General features: G+C 37.9%; 1 protein-coding gene across 1 annotated transcript in view; it reads right to left on the bottom strand.

The window, feature by feature from the left end:
* Positions 1-10121, bottom strand: part of RYR2 (ryanodine receptor 2) — an 805653-nt gene that overhangs the window by 19371 nt on the left and 776161 nt on the right. Inside the window, exons 100-101 of the mRNA XM_045294222.1 lie at positions 7271-7417; positions 3848-3982 (exon numbers count right to left, since the gene is read on the bottom strand). Coding sequence (XP_045150157.1) covers positions 3848-3982; positions 7271-7417 — 282 coding nt within the window. The remainder of the gene's footprint in view (positions 1-3847; positions 3983-7270; positions 7418-10121) is intronic.

Raw genomic sequence — 10121 nt, 5'->3', positions numbered from 1 at the left:
GAGTGGAGGCCCAATGTCCTTCTGCTACCTTAATACTAAACCTATAAATATAGGCTCATAGATCTATTTCCCCATCCTCATATAAATATACTTGATTTTAATAGAAAAAGCATTTAATTTAGCAGAATTACTAAAAAAGGTTTCACAAGCATATTTCTGGAGGATAAGATCTGTGCTTAAATATGCCATATCCTCAACAAGTACATGACACAAAATATCTGCTAAATACATATTTAACAAACAGAATGCATACCACAAGTTTATGAAAGTAAGATATTTCAGGTAGATCACAGCCATGGTTAACGTGTCTGACCTCTTCTGAACTGTATTACCTTTGATAAGCTACTCAAACTGTTGGTACCTCAGGTTCCTCACCTGTAAAATAGGGATCATAACGTTTCCTACAAACAGCATGGTGTTGTCGAGCAATTAAATGAACCAGTATCACTATGTTCTTGGTCGAGTACCTGGCAGAATATCATTTATAATAAGTGTTACATAGAACATATACATTTGTAATAGAATATTCCTTTATGTCTGAGAAATCAAGTAAATGAAGCCCACGAGAGCAAGAACGTGATGGGGCTGCCTGGCTTTCAAGATCTTACCAGTTTTCTGGCCTTGACAAGGTATAGTGTTTCCACTTTGTTCTATTATTGGACAGTGTTTGGGTTTTCGTTGTGTGAGACATTTCTGCCTTGCACAGGCTTCTGCTCCATAGGCTTTTCTTTATATGGATGAACAGCCATGATCATCATCCTTTTAATATTTAATAACTTAGCTTTTAATATTTTGCATTCTGTAAGTGACTAGTATATAAAACTACCAAATCATATATACAATATATAAAGGATGGTAATAATGTTACAAAATCATTAAAATGATCAATTATTATCATAAGGACAACATGAATTGCTTGCTTGTCAACCATATAAATAAGACAGATTAGAAACTTTGTCCCTGCAGTTCCTCTTAAACCACTCTTTTTTCCCTCTCAGGTGTTTAACCCTGTAACGCCTGAATTTTTAATTTCAGGTAAAAAATTTTTTGTTTTTATTCTTTACTTTCATAGTTATCGATATAAATATTAATATATAAATTTAATTAAATGTTATTAAATGTCACGCTCAGCATTATAGGGTTAAAATTTTTTTCACCTTGGAAAATTGTATTAATTTTAGTGTCAATAAGCACATAGCAACCCTCTACGACAGGGTAGAACTGCCCTTCAGGGTTTCTGCAACTACAACTGTTTGTGGGAGTGGAAAGCCTCCTCTTTCCTCCCATCAAACAGCACAGCTGGTGGTCTCAAACTGCTGATCTGGTAGCCAACAGCCCAATGTATAACCATTATGCTACCATGCATCCTCAAAGACATCAAAGAAGCATACAAAATACCCAAAAAAAGCATGTTGTTTTTCTCTCCCATAATGCTTGGTCCTTCTTCCTATAGGAATATATAATTGTTTCTTATGTATCTTGTGCATTCCAGAAACATCGTATGCATATTTTAACATACACAAATATACATTCTAGTGTGTGTGTTTGAATGTGTGTAATCTTAAACAACTAGGGTCAGATTATGCAACACTTTTCAGGATATTGCTTTTAAAAAATAATAAGCATTTAACTATTATTTGTATGTATCTCCAAGTCAGCATACACAAATTACCTCACTTTAAATAGCTGCATACTTTTTATGATATGGATTTACCATAATAGATAACCATGAAATTGAAAGGCCTATGGTATATATGTTTAATTTTCTTTGACAGATATAACTCTCCCAAATCTTCAAAACTGAGACATTTCGTAAGCCAAATGGCATTAAGTGAAGAAGCAAAGATAATGAATTTCTATAGGAAAAATTTCTGAGTGTTTTTAGACTCCCCAAATAAGTGACCGAATCATACTAAACAACACATGAGGCTGATGGCACAGTTGGATATGTTGGATATGCAAGGTTGGACACCATCACACACTCCTCGAGAGGATGATGTTATGGTATAAGTACACAGACTCTACCCACTGTCAGCAAGCCAAACCCATCACGGTGACCCTCAATGACTGCTGATCTCTTCATGTGGCTTTTGAGAAAGCCTAGTCTTTCACCCATGGAGCAGTTGGTGTGTTTTAACTGCCAGCTTTTCAGTCGGCCGACCAAGGTGTAAATCACTATATTTACCAAGACTCCACACATTTTACTCAGAGCTATTTTATATCAAAGAACTTCAGTGAAAGTATTTAAGAAATCAAAGAGCCAGGGCTGCCACCTGTTCTCCAAGGGAATGATATATCTGCTGCCTTGGAGCATTTCAGCAATAGGCCAAATTGTGGCATTAACTGATTGAGTCCTAACAATTTTATTTGGGAGTTATCAGGTGGGTCTAGACTCTAGCAGATGTGGGAAATGGACAGATGCCGATTGCTTATGGGCCTCTAGAAAGGGAAATTTTGGGGAAATATTGAAAACTCTTTAGGGATCCACAAATTTTTAAAGATCATTCTATTGTGGGCTCATACAACTCTTATCACAATCCATACATTCACCTGCTGTGTCAAGCACATTTGTACATTTGTTGCTATCATCATTCTCAAAACATTTGCTTTCTGCTTGAGCCCTTGGTATCAGCTCCTCATTTTCCCCCTCCCTCCCCGCTCTCCCTCCCTCATGAACCCTTGATAATTTAGAAATTATTATTATTTTGTCATATCTTAGCCACGCCCTTCACCCACTTTTCTGCTGTTCATCCCCCAGGGAGGAGGTTATATGTAGATCCTTGTAACAGGTTCCCTCTTTCTACCCCACCCTCGCTCCACCCTCCAGTAGCGCCACTCTCATCACTGGTCCTGAAGGGATCATCTGTTCTGGATTCCCTGTGTTGCCAGTTCCTATCTGTACCAATGTACATCCTCTGGTTTAGCCAGATTTGTAAGGTAGAATTGGGAATATGATAGGGGGGTGGGGTTTGTGTGGCGGGGAGGAAGCATTTAGGAACTAGAGGAAAGTTGTATGTTTCATCATTGCTACACTGCACCCTGACTGGCTCGTCTTCTCCCCGCAACCCTTCTGTAAGGGGATGTCCAGTTGCCTACAGATGGGCCTTGAGTCCCCAATCTGAACTCCCCCTCATCCATAATGATTTGATTTTTTTGTTCTTTTATGCCCGATAGCTGATCATCTCTTCAACACCTCATGATCACACAGGTTGGGGTTGTCTTCCATGTGGGCTTTGTTGCTTCTGAGCTAGATGGCCACTTGTTTACCTTCAAGCCTTTAAGACCCCAGATGCCGTATCTTTTAATAGCTGGGCACCATCAGCTTTCTTTACCATATTTGCTTATACACCTGCTTTGTCTTCTGTGATTGTGTCAGGAAGTGAGCATCATGGAATGCCAGTTTAGTAGAACAAATTTTATTGCTTTGAGGGAGTACTTGAGTGGAGGCCCAATGTCCTTCTGCTACCTTAATACTAAACCTATAAATATATGCACAGAGATCTATTTCCCCACCCTCATATACAAATCTATTTACATATGTACATGCCTTTATTTAGACCTCCCAGACATGCCAATTTGCCTCCTAGTTCTTTCCTCTATTTTTTTTTTCCTTTCCTTTTGTCCCACTCTCATGCTCAGCTTTCATTTGGGTTTCAGTAATTCCTCTGAGTTACATTACCCTTGATCATGCTCTACCAGGCCTCCTGCACCCTCCTGACCACCGATTTGAGGATCCACAACTTTTAACTGTGCATTTATTTTCTACTCTGGACTATTAATAAACAAACAATTAGTTAAAGAGACACCAAGGTTTTTCATTCAGATAAGTGAAAATATATGAACTTACTGTTAACATATCATCACATTTCATATCTGGCGTGTCACCATCTTCACTCTTATTGTAGAATTTTCGGAAAAAATTGAATGCCACAACAGTGTATAAGTATACAACAACCGCTAACAAGCCAACAGTTAAGACAAGCTGTAAAGCAATGTGAAAAGGAACGTGTATTAGAGTTACAAGATATTTGACTGGTGCATTTTGCAGTGATGTGGAAATGGGACACACCAGTGAATATATTTGATTTACTGACAGGAATCTAAAGAAACCCATACCTAAAACCTTTCCTATTTCCCCAAGGGGATTTTTTCTCTCATATATATTCTTGTCATTTTACCAGTTGTCAACAATTTCATGCCAAAATTTACTTACTTAGTTGCTATGTGGGTAGTACAGTGAAAGCATATCTAAATTGATATTAATAATATTAATTTTCAAAACTCACTGCCATTGAGTCAACTGTTATTCATAGTGATCCTAAATGACATGGTAAAACTGTCCCTGTAGGTTTCTGAGATATTTACTCTTAATGGGAGTAGAAAGCTTTGTCTTTCTCACATGGAATGGCTGGTGGGGTCAAACCACTGACCTTGAGATTAGCAGCTAAGTAGCTTAAAATTCTCATTTTTCTATCATTAAATATTTTGTAGTAAGTACTGTACAAGTACTTTCTCCATTTTTATAAGATTAAATCTCTTTTAGTAGTTAACATTCCTAAGGAAAGCGATATAATTTTTGTTAATGATAAAATTATGAGAAATAATATTTTCAATCATATGCTAAAATACGAATTTGCATGGGAAACACACAGCTATTAATAATTTGCACTAAAATTTTAAAAATAAAGCCAAAAAGTCTTGGTTTGCTAATATAGAGATGATCAAAGGACATCCTAGTTTAGTGACCAAAGTTATCTTGAAGGTTAGTTTTCTTAATGTATAATTAAATGTCACAGTTTGAAAGATCTTTCCTTATTTCTATGCAAATTTAATTCAAAATTATATTTTGCTTCTATATATGTAATCTTCATAAAGGTATATTTGTTAACATGTGTATTTTAAAGTATGATTTTGTCAATTTGGTAAAAATCTTCTGACTCTATCACAGAAATTTCTAACATACTAAAAATGCATTATTTTTCCAGCCTTCTTCTTTTATTACAATTCATCCTCATGCCCTTCACTATATGTGCATATGTTGAGTTAGGTCTATTTTTAAAAAAATCACTTTTTTGTTAGGGGGGAAAACAAGTCATTTTACGTGAGTGCTAATCCTATAAATGAAATAAAAGGTCACTGTAAATTTCTATATGATATTCCCATTAAAACTATTCAGTTCTATATATGAGTGGTCCTTAAAATTGATGAAAAAATTCTACCTTTTAAATTTCATTTTTTCCGTGAACTTTTTGAAGCTCCCTTATATTTCTAAAAACTGATTCCACAAAAGTTCAGAAGTCAATTGAAAACCGTATCAGATGTGTTATGTGAAAGTCACAGTGCATACAGACTCTCTAGTCCATTACAAACTTAGGTAGACCTTGTTTAACTGTGCTTCCCTTTATTACATTTTTAAGATATTCCATGTATTACAAATGGAATGTTTGGGTTTTAGAAATGAAAGTCATATATGTAAGAACCATTCCCTGGAAATTAGGAAATTTACCTGTGGGCCTACAGAAGGACATAGATCCAGGTTTTTAGGAAGACAACAAAATGTGCTGGACTATAAAATCTTTTGATACTAATATAAAATGTGTGACTCAGTACACACTGGATACATAGAGAATTAATTAAGAAATGCATATTTCTGTTACATGTTTCATAATATGGGGAGATTTTAAACATTAAAACTGAATTCCATTTGAATATAAACTAATCTAGACCAAGGGTCAGCAAGTTTTAGAGATGAAAGAGACAATCCTGCCTCTCACAACAATATAAAAATTATTCAAGAGCTGTAAATATACTTTTTAGAAACAAATACAATCACAATTTTCTGAATAATGTCCTTAAATTTTTTTGAATTTTACTTCGGAGCCACAGGTACTGCCAAATGAGCTACACATGGCTCTCAAGCCTCAGTTTGCTGACACCTGGTCTAGACCCAGACAAGTTTTACTCCAAGTAAGTATGAACTGGTCAAATATAAAACATTGTTAACATTTTAATTCAATTTAAAGTGAAGAAAACAGCACATACATACACAGTTTTAAAATGTTAGATATACAGCATCTGATGCTCAATTTCCAAGACTAGACATTGAAAGCTGTAACTCAAGTTGGGTCCCTATAGTGAGTGTGAACACTGTATTAGGAAGACAATAACTAGTTGCCTGAGCACTTAGTCTCTGCCAGGAACTATGCTTAGGTCTCTTTCCACAGGTTTTGTATTGAATTCTCATAAGAATGCTATAAGGTGGGTGGTTATATAATTTCGGTTACAAAATGAGGAAGTTAAATGTACATATCCTAAATAATTTATCTGAGGTCTTGCAGATACTTGATTGAGTTGAGGGTTCAACTAGGCCTCTCAGGACTCAGCATCCATACAGGGAGGTTTATCAAACTGTACCTTTTTTTTCAAGTTTGAGAGAGAATATACGAAAGGGGATATTTTGGAAAAGAAGTCCAATGGATCATGAAGACAAAAGCCACATTCACGCCCATCGAGTTGATGGTGACCCCTAAGGCAGGGGAGAACTGCCCTGGTGAGTTTTTGAGACTCTAAGTTATTTATGGGAATAGAAAGCCCTGTTTTTCTCCCGACAAGTGGCTGGTGGCTTAGAAATTCTGACCTTTTGGATCTCAGGCCACAACACCACCAGGGCTCCAGAAGGCCATTAGCTAATCTAAAAGGGCTGGCAGAATGTACAGCAGAACCTTATATTCTGATAATGGTGGACGCCCCACCATAAGCTTGCTTTCTGGAAGGTGTTCTGCTATTGGCTGATTTTCTGCAGTGGACCTTCACTTCCCAGGTATGTATTCTAGACTGTTAACTGTTGATGGGAGTAAAAAATATCTCAACTTTTTCCCTAAAAAGGACTGGTGTTTTCAAACTGTTAATCACTTTGAAGTGAAAAGTGGAGGCATTCTATCGAATAAAAAATATTGTTTAAAAAGTGGATTATCATTTGTCCAAAACTCAAACCAAATTCACTGTCTCTCAACTAAACAACAGTTTATAACTGTGGGCTTACGAGGCTGTAAACCTCTACTAGGGCGGAAACACCATGTTTCTTCTGTGGAAACTTGGTGGCTTTGGACTGTGGCCCTTCTTGTTAGCTGCCCAATGCATAGCCCAGCAGACCACCAGAGTGTCTTATTATCATTTGTAGGTGTTTGTTTGTTTTTCTTATTTGTAGCTTCTTTAACTTCTGCCATGTGGAGTAGGGGACGGCGAGGGTGGGGTGGAGATAGACTTTTACCTGTTTGCCATTGTGAGTTACTGATGACAAGATGGTTCGTAAAGTCTTGAATCCCATAGCGATGTCAAGAAGATGAGCAGCAAAGAAAAAGTTGTTATAATGCCCCAGAATGGACATAGTCATATACCAAGCTAGGTAGAGGAAGGACTATAAAGACAAAACAGGGTTAAGGGGAGAAAGGTATCAGAAAACAGAATGCATGACTATTGCCGCAAGCTATTCTGATTTCCTTCTATTCAATTCATTTATTTCATCTTCTAATTAGGCGTATTGGGGTTTATTTGTAGTATGTTTTATTTTATTTTCAGTTTGTCCTAAAGGGTTAAATGGTATTTTCTCCTTTAATACAGAGTAACTCTTATACTTATCTTCCTACAAGGCCAAATTTATTGATTTACTACTTTAGATCAACTTTCTCAAGATAGTTCTCTGTTGCAGGGGCCACCCCGTGCATTGAAGGATGCTCGGTACCAACACTGGCCTCTAAATACTAGATACAAGTAGAAATGCCCCCTCCAGCTATTACAATGAAAAATGTCTCCAGACATTGAAACATTTCCCTGGGGACAAAACTGTCTCCACTTGAGTGCCACTGTTCTGCAATCAATCAAATAACCAACCACTTAGCTTCTCATTCTCCTTCCTTTCCTTATTGTCTTCTCTTTTATCTCCCTCCCTCCCTTACAGCCTCTCTCCTCCTTTCATTTATTTACTTATTCACTAAATCAGTGTTTGCTGAGACCTATGAGTTACAAGACATTATGTGAGGTGTTTTATTTGCCAAGCATCATGCAAAGGCATGAGTAGAAGAATGATTTCTAGCAGAAAACTAAAATATTACTTGATGTCACTGAAGATTAAAGTAGACTGACTAGTACAATTGATATTGGTTGTAGAAATTTCCTGGATGATAATCAATGTAAAAGCGTAACTTTACATAGTCTAGGATATATCCTTTGAGGTGTAATGAATAGATATAATAAAAATATTATAATTTCTCCTATCTTTCAGAATACAGGTTTCCTTCTTAAGGCCATGTTTTGCCGAGTTAATAAAGAAATATTCATTTTAGAAAGTGATGGAAAACTTTATTTGGATAATATCTGTAATGAAGACAAGAAGAGAAGACAGATGGGGTTTAGGTGGTAGAAGAGTTTTTGTGGGTACTGTGGGACTGAAGCTAGAGATCAAGCAAAAGAAAAGAGGATTTTAAAAAGACATGGAGCCCCCCAGAAGAATTTATTTCAAAGTACGGCACTGAATATGCAGCTCCGGGAGAAGGGCATATTTGATCGGAGCACAGGGCAGCAAATGAAGGGGGAAGAAGAGAGAGTGGAACACATCCTTGCCCACCAAGCCTTGAGGATGATGTTTCCGATTAGAGCAGCCAGTCTACAGAGAGGACCACATGGCCAGCCCCACTATGAGACACAACGTCCTTCACTGACCTATAGCCCTACAGAGGACAACACCAGAGACACAGTATGTGAACTGTGCCTGATCTGATGCCACCAAACTGAGGCAAAACACTAAGGGGGTGCAACAAAACAGCAAGGGAACGGAGCGGCAAGGTCCCCAGGGAATGTCGAAGGTGGACTTTGGGCCAGGGCTTGGTGCTCCAATAGACTGGACTGGAAAACACTCCAGAAGGCCAACAAACAGTCCTTGAGCTAACTACAAGCTCTTCTTTCTAGTTGTGTTTTGTTTTTTTGTCATTGGTTTGTTGATCTTTTGTTGTATATTGTTGCTTAGTTTTGCTCTGTCTTGTTTTTGTGCATGTTATTATCTCTGCAGGTATGTCTCTATAAGATAGGCTGGATGAACAATCTGGAGGAGAAAACAACAGTTTTCTGGGGACATGGGAGAGGAGGTGGTGGGGGGGAAAGGTAATGGTGTTAACAAACCCAGGGACAAGGGAACAACAAGTGATCCAAATCGGTGGTGAGGAAGGTGTAGGAAGCCTGGTAGGGCGTGATTCAGGGTAAAGTAACCAAGAGGCATTACTGAAACCCAAATGAAGACTGAGCATGAGTGGGACAAGAGGAAAGTCAAAAGAAATAGAGGAAAGAGCTGGGAGGCAAAAGGCATTTAAAGAGGTCTAAATAAAGGCATGTACTTATGTAAATATATTTACATATGAGGATGAAGAAATAGATCTCTCTGCATATATTTATAGGTTTAGTATTAAGGTAGCAGAAGGGCATTGGGCCTCCACTCAAGTACTTCCTCAATGCAAGAATATTTTCTTCTATTAAATTGGCATTCTATGATGCTCACCTTCCTGACACAATCGCTGAAGACAAAGCAGGTGAATAAGCAAAGGTGGTGAAGAAAGCTGAAGGTGCCCGGCTATCAAAATATATAGCATCTGGGGTCTTAAAGACTTGAAGGTAAACAAGGTGCCATCTAGCTGAGAAGCAACAAAGCCCATATGGAAGAAGCAAACCAGCCTGCATAATCACGAGGTGTCAAAGGGATCAGGTATCAGGCATCAAAGAACAAAAAATCATATCATTGTGTGCTCACCTCCCCGATATGATCACTGAAGACAACTGGGTGCATAAGCAAATGTGGTGAAGAAAGCTGATGGTGCCCAGCTTTCAAAAGATATAGCCTCTGGAGTCTGAAAGGCTTGAAGGTAAACAAGAAGCCATTTAGTTCAGAGGCAACAAAGCCCACATGGAAGAAGCACACCAGCCTGTGTGATCATGAGGTTTCAAAGGGACCAGGTATCAGGCATCAAAGAACAAAATATCATATCATTGTGTATGAGGGGGAGTGTGGAGTGGGTGCCCAAAACCCATCTGTAGGCAACTGGACATCCCCTTACAGAAGGGTCTCAAGGAGGAGA

The sequence above is a fragment of the Echinops telfairi genome, unplaced genomic scaffold (assembly GCF_000313985.2).
Source record: "Echinops telfairi isolate 266 unplaced genomic scaffold, ASM31398v2 ScPeMD7_3509;HRSCAF=4178, whole genome shotgun sequence".
Lineage (NCBI taxonomy): Eukaryota > Metazoa > Chordata > Mammalia > Afrosoricida > Tenrecidae > Echinops > Echinops telfairi.
Note: the sequence above shows the minus strand (reverse complement) of the source record. Positions and strands in the feature narration are given on the sequence as shown.